This window comes from Geotrypetes seraphini, chromosome 10, assembly GCF_902459505.1.
Source record: "Geotrypetes seraphini chromosome 10, aGeoSer1.1, whole genome shotgun sequence".
Classification (NCBI taxonomy): Eukaryota; Metazoa; Chordata; class Amphibia; order Gymnophiona; family Dermophiidae; genus Geotrypetes; species Geotrypetes seraphini.
This window is the reverse complement of record NC_047093.1, coordinates 76,325,685-76,352,917: the sequence shown is the minus strand read 5'-3', so window position 1 is coordinate 76,352,917 and position 27,233 is coordinate 76,325,685. Positions and strand designations below refer to the sequence as shown.

Sequence of the window (27,233 nt, the reverse complement as noted above, 5' to 3'; positions counted from 1 at the left end):
GAAAGGAACTTAGCTCATGCCTTTCTAGAATGCCCGACTCTCCATTTGTGGCAGTGGCATTAACAACCATGAGATTAAAGAACTTTGCTTTTAGGGACCCAGAATACCTTAGAATCTCAAAGGTTGTTCCTCCCTTATTGGAAATTTTATATATGTTTCTTTGGTACTGGTTAGAAAAATGATCCTACGTCACTGGGCATCCCCAGAAGCTCCTCCCATACAAGAATGGGAATGTAGAATGAGAGAAATGGCACAATTTGAAATCCAATCGCTTCTGTGTTGCATTGTGGAAAAGAGCACAGGGTAAATTAGACAATTCTAGAGTATATACATGATTGTAGTATGAATGTGCATGTAAATGAGATGTACCTATATGAAGTGCTGTTTCATGAGATTGGTGTTTGGAGTGAGATTAGTGTTTGTAGAATGTGAAAAAACAAAAAAGTTAAAGAAGATTGACTGTTATTTTTAGTTCTGTGGGACAACTATTATGTTAATGGATTTCCCTTAAGACAAGGGAGTTCAGAGCTCAAGATTTAAATTTGGTTTGTTGAATATCTTGTTTATGCTGCAGTAAGGCATCTTTTTTGGATTTCGTAGAGAATGACACGGGAACAGAATTTGTCCCCGACCCCATGGATAACCGGTGTCATTCTTTAAGGAGAGAGGGAAGAATCAGTGTATAATGGGCACAGTTACTGACTAGAGAGTTGCAGGGGGACAGAAATCCCACCCATCCCTGCCCGTCCCCGCCAGGATCCTCTCCATCCCCACCCGTCCCCGCCAGGATTCTCTCCATCCCCGTCAGGATCCTCTCTGTCCCCACCCATCCCCGCAAGGAATTACCTCCATCCCCTCCGTTCCCATAAAAAGCAGCAATTACTTCTGACAGGATCATCAATTCCACAGTTTCTTTTGTGTTTCCGCTGCTGTTATCCATGTGGAATCTCTTTGGTGGAACCTTTTTTTGTTTTCTGTTCAGGTAATTAACTTATAAACCCCCTCTTTTACTAAGGCTGACGTGTCCATTATATTATATGGACGAACCCTGCTTCCAAAGCCTTCCATCCCCGTGGGAGTCCCATTGGTAAAGGGGGGTCCCCGTGGGATTCCCGTGGGTCAGAGGGGGGTCCCCGTGGGAGTCCCGTGGGTTAGGGGGGGATTCCCGTGGAAACCCCGTGGAACCTGCGGGATTCCCGCGATCCCCGTTCCCATGCAGACCTCTACCACTGACCCTCAAGCCTTGCATTGAAGAACGCTAGTGTAGAAGGACTGAAGTTGAGATGGACACTAAAGAATGACACAAGATGGTTTCCCACGGTTTTCCACAGGGACAAATTCTGTCCCCATATCATTCTCTTCCAAGGTTTCTGCTTGTCTGCGCTATATAACAGTGACTGTACAATTTTCTTTAACAAAAATAATAATAAAAAAAAAGATGTATGCAGTGCTGTACACATTATTTGCAGGTACTTTCTCTGTCCCTAGTGGGCTCTCAATTTAAATTTTTTTGTACTTGGGCCAATGAAGTAACTGAGCTCAGTTCCCCGGGAACAGTCTACTGCACCAACTATTAGGCTACTCCTCCAGTTCAAAATATATAAAGGACACAATATAAAAATATTGGCTAACTGATTTTATAGATATTTGAAATCGTATAATCCCTTAGTTGTCTCTTCTTCCTTCTCCTCCCCTCCTCTACAAGATAAACTAGGCAGTTAGAAATGTCTAGAATAAGGATGACAGAACGCGTCAGTGGTTCTTGACCTGATAACCATCTTGATAGTTGCCATGATGAGTGAATTTGCTTCCATCGTATGCAAGTATATTTTAGGCATAATCATTATGGATATTCTGAAATCAGACTAGCAAGGTGGGTCTTGAAGGCCAGATTAAAAATCATTGAACTAATGACATCTTGAGGTCAAGCATTCTTTTCATGAGTCTGTTAGCGGAACATAAGAACATAAGAATTGCCGCTGCTGGGTCAGACCAGTGGTCCATCATGCCCAGCAGTCTGCTCACGTGGTTGCCCTCTGGTCAAAGACCAGCGCCCCTGAGACTCACGCAGTGGCCCTCTGGTCAAAGACCAGCACCCTAACTGAGACTAGCCCTATCAGCGTACGTCCTTGTACAGCAGGAACTTGTCTAACTTTGTCTTGAATCCCCTATGAATCTTCTAGGTGTTTTCCCCAATGACAGACTCTGGAAGACCGTTCCAGTTTTCTACCACTCTCTGGGTGAAGAAGAACTTCTTTAAGTTTGTACGGAATCTATCCCCTTTCAATTTTAGAGAGTGCTTTTTCACTCTCCCTACCTTGGAGAGGGCGACAAACTATCTACTAAGTCTATCCCCTTCAGTACCTTGAATGTTTTGATCATGTCCCCTCTCAATCTCCTCTGTTCGAGGGAGAAGAGGCTCAGTTTCTCTAATCTTTTGGAGTTTATTTTGTTGGTAGAACCCAGAGGTAGGTTCAATGCTTGAATACTATTATAGGGGGGCTGTGTAAAATTAGCATTGTCCATTTGGCTCAATATTGAGTCATAACACAGTGTAACTCTAATCATACATTTTTGACCTGCAGCTTGTTGTTAATTATCTTCAGGATACTTGTTAAACGTGTTACTTTGTGTGGGATGTGTAACTGCATGTTGCTTTTTTTAGAGATGCGACAAGACCTTGTCTATAGTCCTGGTGTTTCAGTCCAAAGGGTTCTTGGAAAGCAATATAATAAAATTGAGGTACAAAGGTCCGTGGTGGGATTGCCTTAGTTATTTCCCTGATTTCTTCAAAATGTTTCCCTTCTGTTCTGAGAGCGTCCTTGGTTTCATTCCAGGTGGTGGGGCTGTGGGCAGTGCATTGTGAAGATCTGATCTGGCTTTAAATACTTTTTTTGTGTATTTTCTTAAAGCAGTTAGATAACAGATAACAGATTTTAATAGTGGGCTGTGTTTCATGTCTGTAAAATACTTCAGAATATTAGTCGCAGCTTTAGAGATGGGTAAATGTTTTTTAAAAATTGCTCTCCTTGAATCTGAAATGGGTGTATGTAAGATACCAGAAGCAAGTTCCATAGACTGGGGGAGGGGGGGGGTGGTGATGAGCAAAAAGAGAAAGCATTGAGCTGTCAGGTTAGTATACTGCTGACAGAGCAGTGGGAAAGCCTCACCACTATTTACAAGGAATCTTGGGATCTTGGTAAGGAAGTCCAATTTGGGATGGTCAAGGTAGTCTAGAATGGTATGTGTGATGTGGTAGAAAACTTTTAGATGACTGTGTAATAAAAGTCTGATAGTGTGGTTACACTATAGTTTCTAAACTGCTACCCTATTAGAAGGGATGTGGGAAATTCTGATTCTGCTGTTAGCTTTGTTAACATAGTAACATAGTAGATGACGGCAGATAAAGACCCGAATGGTCCATCCAGTCTGCCCAACCTGATTCAATTTAAATTTTTTTTTTTTTTCTTCTTAGCTATTTCTGGGCAAGAATCCAAAGCTTTACCCGGTACTATGCTTGGGTTCCAACTGCCGAAATCTCCGTTAAGACTTACTCCAGCCCATCTACACCCTCCCAGCCATTGAAGCCCTCCCCTGCCCATCCTCCACCAAACGGCCATACATAGACACAGACCGTGCAAGTCTGCCCAGTAATTGGCCTAGTTCAATATTTAATATCATTTTCTGATTCTAAATCTTCTGTGTTCATCCCATGCTTCTTTGAACTCAGTCTCGAGACTCAGTCAGAGAGACTCGAGAAAATCCCATTTAAGAGATCTGTGTCCATGGCTGCTGCTGTGTTCACCTGGTTTAGTAGTAACTTCCTTGCTGTTTTTTTAATGGAAACTATCCATGAAAAGAGACTTTTCTAATGTGCTTACAACGTTTGCCAAGTATTGTATGTATTCTGTACCGAGTCTCTTGACAATTAATTAGAAATGTAATTAGTTTTGAACAGCTAAAGAAAACTATTTTTATGAGCAAGGCTTCTGGTAAATATTTTTTTCATCAAACACACACTGTTAGAACTTCATTAAGAGTTAAAACTGCTAATAAACAATCCTGATTAGCTCATTTCAGTCATTGTGATCAATGCACTTTAATAAATAAGAAAAAGCTGCATCACATTTTTTTCCTGCAGGTCATGTTATTTACATGGTAACTGGATATTTTTTTGTGTCTTTGACAGTGTTCTGGGCTGGATGTGAATTGGCATGTTACCATGGAAGGGCAACACAGTCACCAACATCACTTAGAAATGCAAAACAACCCACTGTGCAGACTTCCGGGACCTGAATATCAGCATGATCCTCAGGTAGGTTGGTTGGTTGGTTTGTTCATTCATTTTGGTTTATCACACATTCAATAATGATCCATTAAATTTACCACACATCATTTAAAATACAATTAAAATAATAAAATAACATCTTCATTTTCATGCCTGTTCAATACTCAATGTGTAATTAAACTCTGGAATTCGTTGCCAGAGAATGTGGTGAAAGCAGTTAGCTTAGCTGGGTTTTAAAAAGGTTTGGATAATTTCCTAAAACAAATGTCCATAAGCCACTATTAAGATGGATTGCGGAAATCCACTGCTTATTCCTAGGATAAGCAGCATAAAATCTGTTTTGCTTTTTGGGATCTTGCCAGGTATTTGTGGCCTGGGTTGGCTACTGTTGGAAACAAGACACTAGGCTTGATGGACCTTTGGTCTGTGCCAATATGGCAAATCTTTATATAACAAACTATAAACAAGTTTTGGTTTTTTTTTTTTAAGTCCATCAAAATTTCCCATTGTAACTTTGATTTCCACTGCAAAAGGGATGGCATGCTGAACCATAGGTTTCAAGTTTCAAGTTTTATTAATTTTGATATACCAACCATCAAGTTAATATCTGGCCGGTTAACAATATATTTAAAAGAAAGAGAAGCTAAAAGAAACTAAAAAAAAAGGTATTGTGTATATACAAATAACATTACCAGACGAACTAGACAGTGAGGATAGAAGGGAAGGGAGGGTGAAGTTACATATTTGAGAAGAAAAATGGAGATGATAGGGTTAGGATAAAACATAATGGAGAGGGACGCTTTAAAGAAAGCGGTTATTATTGATAAATAGAATTAAAAAAAAAAAAGAAAAAAAAGAAAAAAAAAAAAAAAGGAATGATGGCTCTAGGTGTTAACGAAAGCATCACGAAATAAAAAAGTTTTTAAATCTGTCTTAAATTTGTCGAGTCGTGATTCGTCACGGAGTAGCTGTGGCAGGGAATTCCAGAGGGTAGGGGCAGTTACTGCGAAATTTACTTTACGTGTATTGTAGAAGTCTTTGATAGAGGGGATAAAAAGAAGTTTTTGATCAGTTGATCTCAAAGTGCGTGAGGAACAGTAGGGAATGAGAAGTTTATCAAGGAATGAGGGCAGATGAGAAAGTTTTATTTTAAAGGATAGTAAGATAATTTTAAAGGTGATGCGGTGAGTAATAGGGAGCCAGTGTGCTTCTTTTAAAAGAGGGGTGATATGGTCGTATCTGCCTACTTTATGGATAAGTTTTATTGCAGTATTTTGTATTAGTTGTAAACGACGAATTTCTTTTTGAGGGAGGCCATTTAGAAGAGAGTTACAGTAATCGAGATGAGAAATTACTAATGAATGTATCAGGATAGTGATTGAGTTAGTTTCAAGGATAGAGGTTAGAGATCGGATGATGCGTAATTTATAGAAACAAGTTTTAACCACTGAACTTATGTGCTCATGAAAGGTAAGATCCATCTCTGCTTGCAAGCTTACTGCAGAATATGTCAATCACAGCTTTTTAACTCCTCCTCCTTCTCCATGGTCTCTGCTGCATATAGATGTCTTTCTGGTCTGCTCTATTTCTTTATTGTTTTGTGGTGTTTTCGATTTATTGGCTTATTCACGGATTGTTCACTGTTATGTCGGAGATCCTTGGAGAGGAGCAGCCATTTTAGTCTGCAGCTGGCAGATGTATCTTTCGAGAGTCTGCTGAAGATTTGTGGAGCCCTCAGAACTTAATCGCTTCCTTGACTTGGTCAGGAGCTTGAGCGCAGGCTGTTAGACATCAAAAGCAGTCCTTCAGGGCAGTGCACAGGCCTCTCTGGATGCTCGGAGTACTTCTTCCCTGAGGGCAGAGGCTATTCTGGACTCAGATGGTCCCTTGGACAGAGACTCAGTGAATGAGGGGTCACATTTAATCCCTTTATTTTCCCAAAGTGAGGTTTACCTGGTAGGAGAGGCAGGGGTCCCCAACCCCCGGTCCGTGGCCTACTAGCATGCTGCAGCCGTCTGACAGCTGGGCCACAAGAGATCCTCCATCCCTCAGAAGAACCCTGCCGACTGCTGACCTCCGTTCTGAAAACTAGCAGTGGCGGCAGCACTTAAAGGCTACTTTGCTGCTTTCCCCAGGGCCTTCCCTCTGCCGTTGTATCATTGATGACATCATTAGTGATGTGGTGGCAGAGGGAAGGCCCTGGTGGGGAAGGCAGTGAAGCAGCCTGTTCAGTGTTGCCGCCGCCGCTGCTTTTCAGAATGGAGGTATGTCGGGGCCTCACGGTCAGAGGGTCATCAGTGTTCTGCTGCATGTGGGGGATGGGAGGGAGAGATGGAAAGTTGCGCAGGTGGATGGGTTGGCGGGGTCATTGGGGTTCTGCTGTACGTTTCTTTTTTATCTCTGATGCACTTCAAGAGAATATAAGCGCAGTTTGATCAGACGTTCTTCATATGGGATGTCTTTAAGTCCTGAGACCATCTTAGTGACCATTCTCTGTATCGACTCCATTCTCTTCACATCTTTTTGATAATGTGGTCTCCAAAATCGGACACAGTACTCCAGGTGAGGTCTCATAAAGCGAGACAGCTGACTCGCTTGAAGCCACACACCATCATAGGATGCGTTCATGTGCAATTAATTTTAAGCTTATTATGGGAGCAATTTAGACACTGTATATAACAAAAGTATCATGTGGAACTCCGAAGAGATCATAACCTCCTCCGTATAAAAAAATAATGATGTTAGAAAAAGCACTTAGCTGATTTCTCCAGCGGTTAAGCGTATTTGGTGATTGAGTTTATTCTTTAGCGTCGTAAACCTCATGGCAAGGTTCGACCAGAGCTGGTTTCAGGGACTGAAGAAGCCCTTTCTTCTTTTATTGAATAGAGGCCCAAAAGGACCCCTCTCCTGAATGCTGGGTATCGGGTGGCTGCGGGGACTGCCTGCCCCGATTTTCAAGTTGTGCTGCTGGCAACACAGGTGGCTCCAAGACACCCTTTCTTCAGGAACCGAAGCTGACCGCAAAACCAACTTTGAAACGGCTACCAGGAAACAAAAATGAGGCTGAAAAGAGGAACTAGCAATTTTTTCTGATAAGCCTACTCTCTAACCTGAGCTTCATGGTCAGCTCCTTAGCTAAGATCTCACTGTCAGGCTATTGTATTCGGAAGAGACTGTATATAGGATTATAAGGGAAAATGGGCTGAGCTCCATAAAAGTTCAGGCAGTTTGTTTCTTTCTGAACAGATCCGACACCTGGTTTCAGGGAATTCCGCGTATCCCTCCTTCTCCTGTCTTCTTTTGTTGGGCTGTCACCAACTTTAGTACGAACTGAAGGGGGTAGCAGAGACCGTGGAGAAGGAGGAGGAGTTGAAAAGCTATGATTGACATCTTCTGCAGTATGCTCACAAGCACAGATGGATAATCTATGGTTCAGCATATCATCCCTATCTACTGGAAAATATATTATCAAGGTAAGAACCTAATCTTTTTTTTTGTGGACCTTAGGAAAAAATAGATAGCCTTTAGCAAGAGTTACTTTCTTCCACATTAATTCCTTTTTGTAATGGGAGGTTTAGTTTTCTTGTTTTTGGTCATGCTTATTGCCCAGTGAGATTAGGTAGCAGGGCATTAACTCCTCCATTTCCTTCCTTAACAATATTACAAAATTTGTCAACAATGACCAAGAGGAACTTGTTTGTAGTTCAAACCTGGTTGTTAAACTTGATCTCAGCCAAAAAGAGGCTAAATTGTATTAAATACTGTAAATCTCTGGCAGTGAGTCATGGCAATGTATGCTTAATCTGTTTTCTTTTTAATAAACCTGGGGTTTGAGTGTGGTTTTCCTGAACTAAATAATTGATACGTGTGTTGAATGTTTCTTTCATAATTGCCCCCTTCGTCCTTGTTTCACGAATTGACTCTGGTTCAACTCCTTTCTTTTTGCTTCATATCTCTGATTAACGTCAGTAATGCCTACTCTCATCTTTGATAATGTCAGTAACACCCACAGAAACCTTTTCAGTGGAACAGGAAGTCATTTAAAGGAGCAATATTTACACATGATCCTACTTAGTGTTACTTTTTTTTCTCCCTTCACAATAAACCTATCTGTGTAGATTAGGTCCTCCTTTGTAAAATTGTGTTCTAATGGTTTATGTTACCTTTATGACTGCTCAATGATGCCATCTACTAGAAACAGATAATTATGGAAAGTTGTTGTGCTTGGGATATTAAACTTTCATAGTTTAATCTGAAGTTCCTTTTCTTCTGGGTTTGCAAAAACCATGCTATCATTAGCAAACTAGTGCTGAGTTAATAGTTGAGCTAATCAAATTTGATATTTCTTCTTGATCACCACTACCTGTTCGGTTTTTTTGTTGTTTTTGGCTGGTGATTTTGCAAAGTGAATAAAATGAGAAGCCCTCAGCATGGCCGGTCCTATAAGAAGAAATAGAGAAGCATGACTGCAGATAAAGACCAAATGGCCTATCCAGTCTGTCCATCCGAAGCATCCACTGTCTTCCCCTGCTTTCTTGTCCCATGCTTTCTTGAATTCAGAAACAGTCTTTGTGCCCACCACCTCCACTACATTGAGGAAATCAGAACTATAAGTTCTTGTGTGCAACAAGGTAAACCCAGGACTGGATCAACCCTGTCCTGCAAACTCAGATTAAAGATGTGCTTGAATATTTGGGCTAAATAAACAGTATCCCTGATGCAGCTGTGAGTAAAACATAGAGCTATGTCATAAGAATAGCCTTTCTGGGTCAAACTAATGGTCCATCAAGCCCAGTAGCCCGTTCTCATGGTGGCCAATCCAGGTCACTAATACCTAGCCAAAACCCAAGGTGTAGCAATATTCCATGCTACTGATACAGGGGAAGCAGTGGCTTTCCCCAAGTCTTTTTCAATAACAGACTATGGACTTTTCCTCCAGGAACTTGTCCAAACTTTCTTAAAACCAGCTATGCTATCCGCTCTTACCACATCCTCTGGCAATGCGTTCCAGAGCTTAACTATTCTCTGAGTGAAAAAAAATTTCCTCCAATTGATTTTCCCTGTAACTTCATTGAGTGGCCCCTAGTCTTTGTAATTTTTGATGGAGTGACAAATCGATCCACTTGTTCCCGTTCTACTCTACTCAGGATTTTGTAGACTTCAATCATATCTCCCCCTCAGCCATCTCTTTTCCAAGCAGAAGAGCCCTAACCGTTTTAGTCTTTCCTCATACGAGAGGAATTCCATCCCCTTTATCATCTTGGTTGCTCTTCTTTGAACCTTTTCTAGCGCCACTATATCTTTCTTGAGATGGATATTGATTTTTACACATTAAAGGAGAGATATACATATTTAAGATAAGTTATTTTCACAGTGATACTTTGAGACATTGAAATTTAATATGATATATATATTTTTAAAAGACTGATGATATTAGGTGTTGGCTATGGAAAATATGATTCCAGTTTTACCCACCTTCTGATGGTCTACAAAATCTACTTTATAAAATATACATATACAGTATGTACATAAATTTAATATGGGAAATTTTTGCTGCCAAAAAGCTTGTTTAAATATACACACATAATTTTCAAAGCAGAAACAAATGATTACTTTCATTTTGAAAGTTTCCTGCTAACTATACAGGGAAAAGTATGCAATCATGTATATATAGGTCAGTTATAAAATTAGCCCCATAATCTTCTAGCACAAAGAACATATGCATCTTTAACAATGATCTATGTGTTAGATCCCTCTGAAGTTTGTTTTTCTGTCTCCAACTGTGATTTGAGAATGGGGATTAGAGGATGACAAAGTTATTTTTATTTCCAGATTCGACTGAAAACCAAATATGTGGACAAAATTCTCTTGTTTTCAGCAGAAGCTAGAACCAAAACTGGCACTACTGCCTCAAGTTGTAACTTTGGCCTGGCCCCTAATTAGGAGCATCCATCCCCCTCCGAACAGGAGAAGACTCCTCTCTCATTCCCACATCTGTAAACCTCCACCTTTCAATTGCTAGAGGTCTAGTGACTTAGGACAAGAGTGATTCTCAGTGGTTCCTGTCCATGCCATCTCTGCTGTCAAAAGTGGCTGCTTTGACCTTCAGAAGCAGTCTCACAAGACTGTCTTTGAAGATTGTGGCAGCCATTTTGACAGTGGAGATGGTTTGAACAAAGCAGGAGTAACTGGGAATCATTCTAGTTTTTCAACTTTTCAAGCCAAGTACCCCCTAAGCCTAACAAATACTAACCGAGTACCCCACCCAAGCTCCGCCCTGACCTGCTCAAGCTCTGCCCCTGACCCCACCCCCATTAAAATAGTATAATACAATTTTATTAATACATAATGGTAACCACAAAATAAAAAAAAAACCACAAACCACACTGTGGCCCGGAGTCTGTATAGGACGCCTGTTACAGAATCGGGTTAGAGTAGACGCGGCCACTACACTTATCGCGGAAAGGGATCTCCCTGCCGCGATAAGTATAGCGGCCGCCTGTCCGATTGCCGGCAGGAGGGTGCCCAACCTCTCCTGCCGGAAGATGCCCCCCCAACACTACCGATCGCTGACATGAGGGTGCCCAACCCCTCCTGCCAGAAGATGCCCACCCTAACATTACTGATCGCCAGCAGGAGAGTGCCCAACCCCTCCTGCCGGAACACCGCCCCCCCGACACAACCGATCGCCAGCAGGAGGGTGCTCAATCCCACCTGCCGGAAGATGCCCCCGACACTACCGATCGCTGGCAGGAGGGTGCCCAACCCCTCCTGCAGGAGCGCCGCTCCCCCAACACAACCGATCGCCGGCAGGAGGGTGCTCAATCCCTCCTGCCGGAAGATGCCCCCTCCGACACTACTGATTGCTGGCAGGAGGGTGGCCAATCCCTCCTGCCAGAAGACGCCCCCCTTCCAGACCCCCCTGCGCTAACACCCCTCCCCCGCGCTAACACCCACCGATGACCACCCCTAACCTCCTCCCCAACTAACCTTAGGCACCTGGGCCAATCAGGCCTTAGGCTTAGTGGGGATGGGCGGACCCGCTATACCTAAGGCCTGATTGGTCCAGGCTTCTAGAGCCTGGGCCAATCAGGCCTTAGGCTTCGTGGGATGGGCCGGGAAGGGGTGGGCCCACCTCATTTCGACGAGGCGGGCTGTGGACGGTAGCAAGACCCGACCAGCCGGCCAACAATTAGAGGTTAGTTTGGGGGGTGTTACCGCAGGGGGGTCTGGAGGGGGGGCATCCTCTGGCAGGAGGGATTGGGTACCCTCCTGCCGGTAATCAATAGTGTCGGGGGGGGGGTTGGCATCTTCCAGCAGGAGGGATTGGGCACCCTCCTGCTGGCGATCGGTAGTGTCGGGGGGGGGGGGGGGGGGTGTTCCGGCAGGAGTGGTTGGGTACCCTCCTGCCAGCGATCGGTAGTGTTGGGGGGTATCTTCCGGCAGGAGGGTTGAGCACCCTCCTGCCGGCAATCGGACAGGCGGCTGCGGCCGCTATACTTATTGCGGCAGGGAGATCCCTTGCCACAAAAAGTATAGAGGCCGGGTCTATTTACAATGTAGGCCAGCATTAGGGAGACGCGTAGGGCCGCCTAGGTTCGCCTAAGGATTTTGGTGAGCTTAGGCGGTCTTGCGGGCCTCCCTAGGCTCCCGGAGTCGCCTTCAATATAGGCGGCCTGCCTGGAAAGCATTTTTTTAAAAACGTGCATCCCAATTGGCTGATTAAACAGCTGTGGGATGCCTACAGCTGCCTAAAATCGGGACGCACTTTGCAGAATCAGAGCCTGTATGCACAGAAAATGTTAATTATCATTTATATTCGGGAGGTTTTTCAAAGAGGTCAAAGCAGATGACTTTAAAATATGCAATCAGTAACAACTATAGAAAAATAGACAAATATAGAGCAAAATATAGACAGCAGATATAAATTCACAAAACTGATGCATTTTGATCACTAATTTGGAAATAAAATTATTTTTCCTACCTTTGTTGTCTGGTGATTTCATGAGTCTCTCTGGTTGCATTTCCAATATTTATTTATTTCTGCCTCCTGCACGCTTCCTCTCCTCTGGACTCCATTTCCTTCCCCAACCAAAATTTCTCTCTCTGTCCCTCCACGAGCCCAACTTTTCTTCCACTCTCATCCACTCCTATTGGCAATATGTCTCCCTGTCTCTCTCTCACTACATAGAAATAGACGGCAGATAAGGGCCACGGCCCATCAAGTCTGCCCACTCCAGTGATCCTCGCTATCTATCTTTGCGGATAGATCCCACATGTCTATCCCATCTGGCCTTAAAATCCGCCACACTGGTGGCCTCAATAACCCGAAGTGGAAGACTATTCCAGCGATCAACCACCCTTTCAGTGAAGAACTTTCTAGTGTCACTGTGCAGTTTCCCGCCCCTGATTTTCCACGAATGCCCCCTTGTTGCCGCGGGACCCTTGAAGAAGAAGATGTCTTCTTCCACCTTGATGCGGCCCGTGAGATATTTGAATGTCTCGATCATATCTCCCCTCTCTCGACACTCCTCGAGTGAGTAGAGCTGCAAATTCCCCAACCGCTCCTCGTACGGGAGCTCCCTGAGTCCCGAGACCATCCTGGTGGCCATCCTCTGGACCGACTCCAGTCTCAGCACATCCTTGCGGTAATGCGGCCTCCAGAATTGCACACAGTACTCCAGGTGCGGTCTCACCATGGATCTATATAGTGGCATAATGACTTCAGGTTTACGGCTGATGAAACTCCTGCGTATGCAACCTATGATTTGCCTTGCTTTGGATGAAGCTTGCTCCACTTGGTTTGCCGACTTCATGTCTTCCCTGACAATCACTCCCAAGTCTCTTTCTGCTACAGTTCTTGTCAGGATCTCGCCATTTAGGGTGTAGATCTTGCATGGATTCTGGCTTCCCAGGTGCATGACTTTGCATTTTTTGGCATTGAAACTGAGTTGCCAGGACCTAGACCAGTGCTCCAGCAGAAGTAAGTCATGCACCATATCATCTGTCATTGCTTTTTTGTCTGTTGTGCTTTTGCTCACTACATTGCACAGTTTGGCATCATCGGCAAACAATGTTATTTTACCTCGAAGCCCTTCTGTCAGGTCTCTTATATAGATGTTGAACAAGATCGGGCCCAGGACGGAGCCCTGTGGCACTCCACTTATCACCTCCGACATCTCGGAGGGAGTGCCATTCACCATCACCCTCTGAAGCCTACCTCCAAGCCAGTTCCCAACCCATTTGGTTAAAGTGTCGCCCAAACCTAAAGAACTCATCTTGTTCAACAACCTGCGGTGTGGCACGCTATCAAATGCTTTGCTGAAATCCAGATAGACGATGTCTAGGGACTCACCAACATCCAGCTTCCTCGTCACCCAGTCAAAGAAGCCGATCAGGTTGGATTGGCACGATCTCCCCTTAGTAAATCCATGTTGGCGGGGATCCCGCAGATTCTCCTCGTCCATGATCCTATCCATTTGGTGTTTGATTAGGGTTTCCATTAGTTTGCTCACTATTGAAGTGAGACTCACTGGTCTGTAGTTTGCCATATCCACCCTGGAGCCTTTCTTGTGTAGTGGAATGACGTTAGCCGTCTTCCAGTCCATCGGGACGTTACCTGTACTAAGGGAGAGATTAAAGAGCGCGGATAGTGGTTCCGCCAAGACATCTCCCAACTCCCTGAGTACCCTAGGGTGTAGGTTGTCAGGCCCCATTGCCTTGTTGACCTTGATTTTTGACAGCTCGCAGTAGACGCTGCTGGGTGTAAATTTGAAATTACTAAACGGGTCTACTGATTTAATCCTTGTATGTGGTTGAGGGCCGATTCCCGTCACCTCTGTTTTGAGAGATCCAGGCCTCTCTCCCACTTTCTCTACTGCTACATCCAATATTTCTCCCTCTGTCATCCCATGAATCATGTGCAGCATTTTTCACCACTGTCCACCAGCCCCATGCTCATTACTATCACCCCTCTCCAGCACCATGCCACATCTTTCCCTCCATCACTATATCCAATATTCCCCCATCTTGCATGCCCTCAATCTGTTCCTTTGTTCCCTCTCCACCACCATATTCAACATTTCTCCCTCTCATCCTTCTTCCCCTCCCTGCCTTCTAACCTTTGTTGCAAAAGATCATATGTCTCCCCCCCCACCTGCGTGAAACCACTTCCAATGATCTCCGCCCGTCCCTGAAGCCGACACAGAAACCTTTTTGAGCCACACTTGCTCCTTCAGTCTTCATCCTTCAGCAGCACTCCCCACATGGACTGCACAAGCAGCGACTCGCACGTGGCCGACCCACAAGCCTTCCCCCTGACGTCAACTCTGACGTTGGAGAGAAGGTTTCTGGGTCAGCCACTTATGCGCAGTGTGCAAATCATGTTGTGTGCGCTGCGCATTCAAAGAATGCTGCTGAAGACGAAAGGAGTGAGTGCGGCTTGAAGAAGGTTTCTGTGTTGGTTGCAGGGGCGGGATGAGATCTTCGGAAGTGACTGCAGCGCGGATGGGGGGAGAGAAATCGTCTAAAGCAGCTTGGGGAGGGGGGGGCAGGAATGCGAGATCCCCAGCGGTGGAGGCCACCGCTTCCTCCTTTACGGACAGGCAGGAATTGGCAGCCAGGCCTTGTACCCCCAACAAGCGGCCTGCGTACCGCATGTTGAGAAACACTGCACTAGACCACCAGCAACTGGAAGGTAGGCCCCAGCCTCCTAGTAAGAGTGAATGGAAAGCCAGATTATAGTGAGAATTCTTAAACAAATTTTGTTTTTATATTTTTATGTTGACAAACAAGTTGCAGTGAGATCTTTTTATGGGACTAGCTGTACCTTTCACAAACTTTTGAGAGTTGGTCTCTCTCCAGCATGTCATTGGGAGGAAAAAAATGCATTCATTAGCATTCATTTGGTTTCTTAGCCTACTTTAAAAAATTTAGAGCTCATCATATATAAAAAGTAGAAATCAGAATTGAGACATTCAGGCTGGAATGTGCTCAGTTCTGGTGGTATTTAAAAAAAAGGATCGCCCAATGCAGAGATTTTTCTAAAATTCCTGCTGGAGTGCACATGTGTATTCTAGCAGGTACAACCAGTGGCGTAATGAGGGTGAGAGATGCCCAGGGCAGTGGCACACCTCCTCTTTCCCCCTGCCGGGCCCGCCCGCCCCTTCCCTTCTGCCCCTTCCCTTCCCTTCCCCCCTACCTCTTTAACTTTCCGGGCACGAGCAGCATCACCAACTTGCTGCCCGCGTTGGCTTTCCCATCTGATGTCACTTCCTGAGCAGCTAGAGGTACAGTGGCTGGGGAAATGAAGGTGCGCACGTGGTAGAGGGAGGAGTGGAAGGGATGGAGAGGAGGATGGGTGCTGATGCCCTAACCAGGACGGCACCCAAGATGGACTGTCCCTGCCCCCCTTTTACTAGACCACTGGGTACAACCATTGTGCAAATATAATGTTGAGAAAATTTTTTTAAAAAAATCTTTATTGATTTTCAAAACTTATACAAAGTGCAACAAATATATAATCAACAATATCAAGTAACAGCACTTATATTCTTGCAAACAATTGAAACACATTAACCCTACCCATCCCCCGCCTTTCCCTCCCTCCCTACCTGGATGTGTATAGAAAAAATCTAAGAAAATCTAGAAATTAAGGATTCGATCATTCTGTTGCCTTACAAATGCCTCCAATTGACTCCAAATCTCTTTAAACCTCTTACTATTTCCAGATTGTTCTGCAATCATCCTTTCATATCTATAGTACAGACAAAGTATTTCCCACCAAAAAGAAAAGTTCAACCCATCCCAATGCTTCCAACATGGACCTGGCAGCTTCCATATAGAGTTCTTGGCACTTAGTTCTGGAATGGCAGTCTCGCAGCTCGCACATGTAAATGGTATCACTTCCTCGGGTAACTGCCCTCATTTACAAACCTTCACTTATGAGTTCCGACAATTTAGTAAGTCTTCAATTTTAATTTGGTTTTAGGTTGGAGGAGGAACACAGGATTAAGTACATAAGAACACCGTTCCCTTAAATCCATTTTATAAAGTCCTGGCCAAAGTGAGCACTTTTTTTTTTTTTTTTAAAGCATACCTTGCCTTTGAGCCTGTATAAAACCTGATATGAAACTTTTTTTTTCCCCCTACATGCTTGTATTTCCTTTGAAAATGGGAATACATGTATAGATTTTAGTGTTGCTGAAGCTACACCTGAATTATGCCCCCTTGAAATCTGTGTGGTATAAATACAGTAGACTCTGTTAACTGGCACCCAAGCAATCAGAACTCTCAAGCAACCAGCAAACGTTATCTAAGAAATACTGTAATACTATACTCAGTGGCGTACCTAGCATATGTATACTATAGAAACACAGATATATTGAAAAACCAATGTATGTAAAACAACACTTTCAATTGGCGACTGCTATGGTTATAGGACAATGGAATAGTATCGTTTTGCAGAAACTATGTGAAACAGGTGCCAACTCTAATTTCACTCAAAAAGAAGGAAAAAAGCCTCAGAAAAAGGCCCTCCCACCGCCACAAAGGTGGATATCAAGGTGGTTAGACGGTAACCTCACAGGCAAAACCTTCATTAAAATGAGTGATTTGAGCAAAGAAACTTATGCTTCACATATATACAATTGTGGATAGAGGAAAAACCACTTATCTTCAACTGATCGGCACACCGACGGAGGCCAGCGTTTCACCGACTAGCTGCATCAGGGTGTGACCCGACCGATCAGTCTGCAAAACAAAGAGAGATAAAACAAAAGGAACTTAGACAGTTTCTCATTAAGTTTTAACTTCTTGATGTTTCAAGGTACATGTTAGTATTTTAACATCAAGAAGTTAAAACTTAATGAGAAACTGTCTAAGTTCCTTTTGTTTTATCTCTCTTTGTTTTGCAGACTGATCGGTCGGGTCACACCCTGATGCAGCTAGTCGGTGAAACGCTGGCCTCCGTCGGTGTGCCGATCAGTTGAAGATAAGTGGTTTTTCCTCTATCCACAATTGTATATATGTGAAGCATAAGTTTCTTTGCTCAAATCACTCATTTTAATGAAGGTTTTGCCTGTGAGGTTACCCACTGTTCCCTCTAAGCTGAGCAGGAGTCCTCCACCCACAGTCTCACCAATAGAGGGTGCTGTTTTACTGTCACATTTTTCAATTGTGAGGGACATGCAAGTTCTGCAGGACTCCAGGGAACATACCTGTCCTTAGCGACTGAAAATATTCCACCCCCTAGTGGTAGCAATGCAGCTGGAGGACACCTGCTCAGCTTAGAGGGAACACGGCTTGAGTCTAACCACCTTGATATCCACCTTTGTGGCGGTGGGAGGGCCTTTTTCTGAGGCTTTTTTCCTTCTTTTTGAGTGAAATTAGAGTTGGCACCTGTTTCACATAGTTTCTGCAAAACGATACTATTCCATTGTCCTATAACCATAGCAGTCGCCAATTGAAAGTGTTGTTTTATTTACATTTATTTACGTACCTAGCATATGTGACACCCGGGGCCCATCATTTTTTGACACCCCCCATCTGTATGAAAAACATGATTTTTAGTAACAATCCGCACGTCACACAAGAGTGTACCTAGGAAAAGGCAGCATCTTACATACTGCAGTGAGCAGTACAACATCAATACACCCATTGTAAAACTAAACAAGCCAGACTAGTACAGATCAATCCTACACAGTCAATCCTAACAGAAAACCATGTCTTTTCAAACACACAGAACACAGAAAAACACAAACTAACCCCTCCCCCTTTTAAAAAACTGTAGTGTGGTTTTTAGCCTTTGTGTAACAGCTCAGATGCCAACGCTAAAAAGTGCTCTACAGTTTTGTAAATGGGGAGATAGAATAAAAATACGTAGACAAAGGTTAAACTGAAGCACCAAGAAGCTGGACTCTGCATACAATGCAACACCACAGAAACAACGATGCATCTCCCCTAAAGTAAAAAAAAAAATAAAAATAGAATTTTTTTCTACCTTGTCTTCTTTGATTTCTGCTTTCCTTATCTTCTTGTCACTCTCTTCCTTTCATCCACTGTCTACCCTCTCTCTGCCCCTTCTATATGTCATCTTCTCTCCTTCTATTCCCCTTCCAGAAACTTTATGCCTCCCCCTTCCATCTCTCCCTTCACCCCCATTGGTCTGGCATCTATCTTCTTCCCTTCCCTCCTCCAATGGTCTGGCATCTCTCACCTCTCCTTCCCTCTCCCACACCCCCATGGTCTGGCATTTCACTCTCTCCTCTCCCTTCCTTCCACTTCCATCAGCATCAGCCCCCTTTCTTTCCATCCAACCCAATTCCTTCCAGTATCCTTCCCCCTTAAGTTTCCCCCTTTCCCTGCACACCAATTCCATCAGCATCAGCCCCCTTTCTTTCCTTCCAACCCAATTCCATCCAGTATCCTTCCCCCTTATGTCTCTTTCCCCTTTCTCTGCAATTCCATCAGCATGTTCCCCTTTCTCACCCTTCACCATGCTTCCATACCACCCTGACCCCATTTCTCACCCTTCACAATGCTGCATACCACCCTGTCCCCATTTCTCACCCTTCACCATGTTTCCATACCACCCTGTCCCCATTTCTCACCCTTCACGCTTCCATACCACCCTGACCCCCTTTCTCACCCTCCACACCCTTCCATACCACCCTGACCCCCTTTTTCTCCTTCCACCACCCTGCTATGCTCCTTTCCATCCAAATCAGCAAGATCCTGCGATGACTACTTCTGCTACTTCTGCTCCGGAAGAGGTAAGTGATGTCGGAGGGGGGCTGGGCTGGCAGACGCAGGGATTTGCGGCAAGGTCCCGCGATGACTGTGGCTGCTGTACACCCCCCCCCCCCCCGTCACTTACCTCTTCCAGAGCAGAGGCAGCAGAAGTAGTCATTGCGGGACCTTACTGCACTTCAGCGCGGCTGTCAACTGCTCTGAAATATGTACGGCAGCTGCGATGAGGTGTCGTTTTGAGCAGCGCGGGAGCTTCCGGACCCGGCTGGCTGTGCACCCCCTTGAAGCATGCACCCGGGGCGGACCTCCCCCCCTTGGTATGCCACTGACTGTACTTTAAATAAAAATGAAAATAAAATCAAGTTCTGGCAGAAATTTAAGTGTAAATTTGGAACGCCACACTTGAGTACACCCATGCTTTGCCTACCACATGTCCGGTAGTTTGTCTGGAAGAGTTTATGGTATGGGATATAGGCCTATTTTTAGTAGTAACTCTCAAGCAACCATAAACTTCATTTATCCAGCATCTACCAATCCCTATGGGTGCCGGTTAACTGTGAGTTTACCGTAGTGGCTTTCTGAAATCAGTATTTACATATATATGTGATAAAATGTGTAAGTACCCTATTTTTATATAGCTATATTTCTAAAATAATGGTTTCAATATGAGTTAATTTGTAGGTTGACACACATTAATATTGGATTTTAAACCCCTTAAGGTATAAATGCATCTTTAAAAGTTCTAATGTGCATTAAATATTTTTTTATTAGAACATATATATGTATGAAATGAAATGAAAAAAAAGTCTGAAAATTGGGAAAAGGTCTCCAAATTATTGGAAAACTGAACATTTTTTTAATTAACATTTTCTGTATATCAAAACGGAAATCAAGGAAAATTAAAAAAAAGAAACATGACATCAATATATATATATTTTTTTTAAAGAAAGGACATTTTTTGCCCTGCACATATCCTTAGTATAAACTCATCTAGGTCTGAGGCAGTCTGTGTATGCCATTCCAGCTCAATAAATGAGGATGGGGATAGACAAAAGTGATGAGACAGTAATACTTCACCGTTGAAAGGCTTTACATCTGATAATGGATGAGAGAGCCTATGTCTCTGATGAGCCCTTTTGTGTTAGATTCAAAGTGTTGATGATTCTAATTTAAAATGTTTTCCATTCTGTACTCCTGAAGTTTCCTTTAAGTAGTTTTTATTATAAGGTCATTAAGGGAGTGATTTTTCCTTAGAGAAATGTTCACTTACTGAGCTGCAATTCTGTTTTTCTATAATAGTTTGTGGTATGTGTATGAAGATGTAATACAGTTTAGTTTTTGGCATGTTTGAGCAGTGTAGAGCTGCTCTTCACATTTATTTATATATTTTTTTTTTTTGCATTGGATCATATATACATAGAAATGCATGAATGTGATCCTTTTCTTCTGAATGTATATTTTATGTAGGGGGGTCCTATGATATGTGCTGACATAATTTACATAGGAAAACAGCAGAGATGTCCAACAAAATGGTGTATTTTATTCATACAAATCATTGTTTGAATAAAATACACCATTTTGTTGTACATCGTCACCGTTTTCCTGTGCACTATCAATTTGTGGGGATGTTTCTCCTGTTTTTAGCATTGCTACATAATACTGACATCATACTGTCTTGCAAGGTTTTGAGTCTGGGATTCTGATTGTTTTTTTTTTCCTCTTAATGTTTGGTTTCAAGTTAGATGGTTGTTGGAAGGATAGAACTAGACGGGGAAAAGAATCAGTACTGGAATTAATTTGAACTCATTACTTCTAATGATGTAATTTTATTGTTTAATAACTTGTCCACTAAGGGCTGGGTCTTGGACAAATGTACCTTCATATAGTAATTGTAAACCGCTTTGATTGTATCATAGAAAGGCGGTATATCAAATACCATTACCATATACCATATTTGTTTGCTTGTGCCCATGATTATATTATTTCTTGTCCAGCTGGGTTGAATTGTTCTTATTCCTATACCTAAAAAGGAGCAGATATCTCTATCTTCAAACGTAGACCTATCGTAGGTGCACCATTTTTGACTAAGTTGTTGGAAATTTTAGTTAGCAGACAACTATAATCTTTTATAGAAAAATTTTCCTGGCCAAGTGGCTTTTAGAGCAGGATTATTCCCATGTCTTTTCCACCCTCAGGTTTGCCCAGGCTGCAGACCACATATTCTAGCCCTAGTTCATTGCAGTTGTCTATTAGCCTCCTTTTTGACTTTCTAGGGCTATGTATCGGCTTCCCTCTGGGAGGGCAGAGATCATTCAGAATAAAAGTCATCATCCTGAATCCAGGATTCAGTTATGCCAACTATACCAGTTTCTTGATTTGCAATCAGGTCTCTTAAGTATCAGGGTCTTATTGCAGCCTAATCAAGCATTGAAAAAAATACATTCTATAGGTATATATTCCTCCTCTAAAGACATTTTAGTATTGCAAATAATCTGCTTTATATTTACCCTACTTCTTTTCCAGTTGCTAATACCAGATACTTGGGCTTTTGATTATCAATTACTCATAATTATAGCCACGCTATATTCGGGGACTGTACGGCAGTGGCGTACCTAGGGTATGTGGCACCCGGGGCCCATAATTTTTTGACACCCCCCCCCATGTAAAAAAATATTTTTTGTAATAACCATGAAATTGAATAAATGGTCATAATAGAAACAGGCAGTGAAAATTTTCTTTTATTGAACCTCATATATGTAAGCATTATTCCAAACATACCATAACATAACATAACATAAATTATGTCTGAATTGTCATGACATCAGAAGTACATATGGAGTGGTTGCAGGTGATGCTTGGGACAGTTCTGATTGTGTTAGTTCGGTTTTATGTGTTTTTTGAATAGAAGGGTTTTTATTTCTTTTTTGAAGGTTTTGTAGTTTGTGGTCGAGGTCATAGGTTGTAGAGTTGGGGGTCGAGTGTTGCAGCTTGAATGGCTAGGAGGTTGTCGAACTGTTTTTTTCTTTTGACGTTTTTGGTTGGAGGGTGTGTGAATGGTGCGTGAATTCTCCTATGTCTGGTTGAGGTGGATTGAATTATTTAGCTGAAGAAATTAGTTACCCCCCATTCCACACACATTAATTCTCTTCCATTTTTGTTCCCATTATAAAAAACACTGATAAGTTCTCAGAAAAAAAATACATTAAAATAAGAAGTGAAAACAAAGGCCCCTACAGATGAGAACATAACATAAGAATAGCCTAACTGGGCAGACCAATGGTTCATTGCCCAGTAACCCATTGGTTCAATGCCCAGTAACCCATTCTCATGGAAGCCAATCCAGGTCACTAGTACCTGGTCAAAACCCAAAGAGTAGCAACATTCCATGCTACCGATCCAGGGCAAGCAGATGTTTCCCCCATGTCTTAATAACAAGACTATGGAATTTTCCTCCAGGAACCAGCTACGCTATCTGCTTTTACCATAACTTCTGGCCACTTCATTTTTAAGCTGAGATATTTCCTTCCAAACAGAGACTTTGCTAGATGTCAAATACAGCACAAGGTAACTTCACCTTGTGCTGCATCCCCCAAAGGCCTACACCCCCCTCGAAGGCCTGTCCCCTCCTTGAAGGCCTGCCTGCCTATTCCCCTTGAAAGCCTGCCCCCCCTGAAGGCCTGTCCCCCCCTTGAAGGCCTGCACCCCCCCCGAAGACCTGCACCCCCCCAAAGGCCTACACCCCCCTCGAAGGCCTGCCCCCCCTTGAAGGCCTACACCCCCTCGAAGGCCTGTCCCCCCCTTGAAGGCCTACCTGCCTGTCCCCCCCTTGAAGGCCTGCCTGCCTGTCCCCCCTTGAAGGCCTGTGCCCTCTCTTGAAGGCCTGTCCCCCCCCCCCGATGGCCTGTCACCCCCCCCGAAGGCCTGCCTGTCCCCCTTGAAGGCCTGTCCCCCCCCGAAGGCCTGCTGCCCCCCCCCCCCCACTACCTCGAAGGACCGCTCGGCCCCATCACTACGAAGCACTGCTTATTCTCCCGGCCTCCACGCTTCAGTCCCTGGGGAAACAGCCTGCAGCAAGATCGCGCGATGCCAGCGATCTTTGCTTGCTTCGGCTGTTTCCTCCGCTGCGGTCCCGCCCCTCCTCTGATGTCAGAGGAGGGGCGGGACCGTGGCGGAGGAAACAGCCAAAGCAGGCAAAGATCGCTAGCATCGCGATCTTGCTGCAGGCTGTTTCCAAACGCGACACCCGGCACAGGGGGGGAACCGGACCGGTCCGGGAGCACCCCCTCAGGGCTTGGCACCCGGGGCGGACCGCCCCCCCCCCCCTTACTACGCCATTGCTGTACGGAGATCAGCGGCCCTCTGAACTCTGTTATGGTCAACAGATGGGCTGAGTTGTGGATTAATCAACAGATGCATTGGTTTTCAATTAATCAGCTTTGTGGACTGTTGCTACTTATAGGTGAAGTTGGGCAGAGGTTTTAGCTTTGTCCTGCTTGGTCAGCATGATAGTTCGCACAAAGAGCCCTTTTGCATGGCCTACCAACGGGCTCATCTGACAAGAAGCCCTTTAAAGAGCTGCGTAATCAGGCCCAGGAGGTAGTAGATGGGGGCCTCAGTTCAGCTGAGAATCCTCAGGTGGAGAGAAGAGGAACAATCAGCTAACTCCCTTCCTCCTCTCTCTGTTGGCATCAGAATAATCAGTGGTTTTTTGTTGGGGTTTTTTCAAACAGACTTTAAAAGGCTGCTTAATCATACTCAGGAGGTAGTAGGTGCGGCCTCATTTCAGCTGAGAATCCTCAGGTGGAGAGAGGAGGGTCAATCGGCTGACTCCCTTCCTCCTCTCTCTGCTGGAATCAGAATGACCGGATGACTGGCTTCTTCACAACCTACACACCTATTCTGGTAGTGATGCTTCCCCTTCCTTTTGGTAGTGGCCCTGTATCGGCATGATCTCGTTGACCTCTCTCTTTGCCCTATGTCAGACTTTTTTTTGGGGGGGAGGCAGACTGTGCCCCAGGAGCCTTTCTGTCTGTCCATCAGGCTTACAATCTAATTATCATACCTGGAGCAATAAAGAGTTAAGTGACTTGCCCAGGATCACAAAGAGCAGTGCTGGGATCAAACACTCAACCTTGGGGTGCTGAGGCAGCAAATCTAACCACTAGACCAGAATCTTATGCTGAACTTGCTGCACCAAATGAATTCTGTTCCTTATTAATGTGGCAGCTACTTCCGGGTTGTGGTGAAGCTGTTCTGATTTAGGGCTCAATGAAAAACTGTCAACCTTGCAGTTTGCCAATACCTTCACAGTTCCAGCTGAAATGGCAGCTGTATCTGAAGAGGGATGAGCCTGAAATGCCTACAGCATCATCTGAACTATCCTAGTAACCCAACCCAACTCGGAGAGGAAAGAAGAAGCCTTTCCCTTTCTCTTCCACATCAAAAACAATGAAAAGAGGAAACGGGCAACAATGAAGTTCTCAAAGGTCATTCCCCAACAACTTTCTCATCTGCCATCTTGGCCCCCATGGCTCTCTTTAATAGCAAATGTCGGCAGATGGACATCCAGCCTGCCCAACATCCAGTCCATCCAGCCTTCCCAACGAAGTGACCAGAGTTGAATCTTGCACTCTGCACAGGTTCCATTTCTTCATGATTTTTAACATTGGTAATTAATCTCTGTCTCTCCCTGCCAGTTTCAGGGTATAGACCAGTGGTTCCCAAACCTGTCCTGGGAGACCCCCAGCCAGTCAGGTTTTCAAGATATCCCTAATGAATATGCATGAGAGAGATTTGCATACCTGTCACTTCCATTATATGCAAATATCTCTCATGCATATTCATTAGGGATATCTTAAAAACCTGACTGGCTGGGGGTCCCCCAGGACAGGTTTGGGAACCACTGGTATAGACCATAGAAGTTGGCCCAGCACTGGTCCTACTTCTCAACTATTGGAGTTGCCATTGAAACCCCCTCCAAGCTTGATATTGACCTGTTTATGCCATTCACAGGACCCAGACTGCAGAAGTCTACCTGGCATTGGTCATACTTCCCAACCTCTGAAGCTGCCGTCAAAGCTCATATGAGGTCATTAAGTTTTGCTTTAACTGGATTCCACTTTTTTTCAGTGTAGTGATCCTCTGTGTTTATCCCATACATTCTTGAATTCCATCACTATTTTTGTCTTCACAGCCTCCCGTGGGAGAGCATTCTAGGCATGTGAATAAGTATTTCCTCAATGTTGTACAGTATTTGAAAATTTACACCGTTACATTATGTAGGTATTGTATATTAGGTCTGTTGCACTACATTCGGTGTGGACTTTGTCCGCAGCAAGCTGTGAGTAACCTGAAATTGCAATTACTGTTGACCCATATTTATTTTCTGATAAATTAAGTCTTGTTCTGTGATTATGCTATTTATATAAAATATAGCAATATCTGATTCATTGTGAAAAAAAAAACAAAATATTGTAGCCTCAAATGGATATGTCCATTTTATCTGGAAAAATTATTTTCATAACTGCCATTAAACTTCTGCTAGAATATGTTGGCAAAGATAGGCTTCAAACTGTGTCGTAAAACCTATTTTGCATCTCTGTAGGTCATGGTGAGGTCTGTTTTAGTCCCGTTTCCTCAAGCTGCCTGAAACAGGGCCTGAAAATGCATCAGTTTTGTCATATTAAGTAATTTAGTAATATTTTAATCCACTTGATTAATCCCTTAGAATTAGCCAGTTGCTTTTTGAGTAATTAAGGTTAATTACAGCTTCATTTGGCAAGCTCACAATGCCCTGTAATTATTTCAGGAACAAGATTAGGAAGGGTTTTGATATAATAGATATTTTCATGGTCTCTCTGTAGCACCGTGTTAGGATTTGTAATTACATAGTTAAGTGTAATTAGAAGCTAATTCTGAACATCTGCTGCTGCCATGTTGGTCAAGTGCTTTCCGTTGTGTGTCCATTATTCAGTGAAAAGGCCACCTATCATTTCAGCATCTGTGTTACATTAGTCGAGGTTCAGGGATACCACTGATTTTCCTGGGACAGATTCAGGCTGAAGAGAAAAGAGCTCTGTTGAATTTTATGTGTGTTTAGAAATTACTTGGTGTAATCAGTGTGATCCTAAACCCTAGAAGCTATGTTCTGTTGCAGATCAGAATCTAACCGACTGATCGGCTTACAGGGATACCATTTACTGTATTTTTCACTCCATAAGATGCACTTTTTTTCCACTCAAAAATGGGTGGAAATCTTGATGCAATCTTATGAAGCGAAGATACAAATTTTGTTACCCCGCCGCACCACCTTTTTAAACCTACCCGCCTGCTGCCACCGCCAGCACATCACCTTTTTTTAAAAACACCCCCGCCCATCCGTCCATCGTCGTTGTCCCCCTTTTTCACCTGGTGGTCCAGCGTGTATCCTTCGTCTTATTTCCCGGCCTGCGGCGCAGAGATCAGTCAGGAGCAAGTTTTACGCTCTCCTGCTCGGCCCCGCGCTGCTTTCTGAATGTCTGCCATAGATTCTTGCAGGACTCGTGAGAATTTACAGAAGCCATTCAGAAAGTAGCACGGGGTTGAGTGGGAGAGCGTAAAGCTTGCTCATGTCGTCCGCGCTGCTGATCTCTGTGCCGCTGGCCAGGAAATAAGGAGGAGCCCGGCAGAGCAAAGACTACGAGCACTGTCTGCAAGATAGGTGCTGCAGCAGGGAGGGAGGGAAGCCAACTGGAGATGCTGGTCCCACGAGCAAGGGATGTGGGCTGGAGCAGACGGACCCACGACCAGGGGATGGGTGGACAGAATTTATAAAGGTACGGGGAGCTGGTTGGCTTGGGGTGTGCTGGCTGGCTGGCTGGCTGGCTGACCTGGGGCGGGCTGGCTGGCTGGCCACTGGCTTGGGGCTGGCGGGCTGACTGGCTTGGTGCAGGCTGGCTTGGGGCTACCTACCATTAGACGTGCCCACCACTAGATGTACCCTGTCCCGGCCTACCACCAGAGGGGGGACAGAGTACAGGGCACACCATTTGGTTCAGAATTTTTTTTTCTTGTTTTTCCTCCTCAAAAGGTGGGTGCATCTTATGGAGCGAAAAATAATGTACTTTTGTTGTAACACCTATATAGTGCCTCCTTCCTGAAGTTTAAGATAGTCGTTTGTTCTAAACTGGAATCAACATTCTGCTTTCTTCTCCGTTAT

General features: G+C 44.1%; 1 protein-coding gene across 10 annotated transcripts in view; it reads left to right on the top strand.

Moving 5' to 3' along the window:
* The window catches only part of NEK6 (NIMA related kinase 6), a 376,321-nt gene that overhangs the window by 162,826 nt on the left and 186,262 nt on the right, over window positions 1-27,233 (top strand). For 8 of the 10 annotated variants that reach the window (XM_033960759.1, XM_033960763.1, XM_033960760.1 and 5 more), the window contains one exon: window positions 4,190-4,315. In XM_033960759.1, coding sequence (XP_033816650.1) covers window positions 4,223-4,315 — 93 coding nt within the window. In that variant the 5' untranslated portion in view covers window positions 4,190-4,222. Of the gene's footprint in view, window positions 1-4,189; window positions 4,316-27,233 lie in introns of those variants that run through there. The other 2 variants (XM_033960767.1, XM_033960766.1) reach the window with 2 other exon arrangements.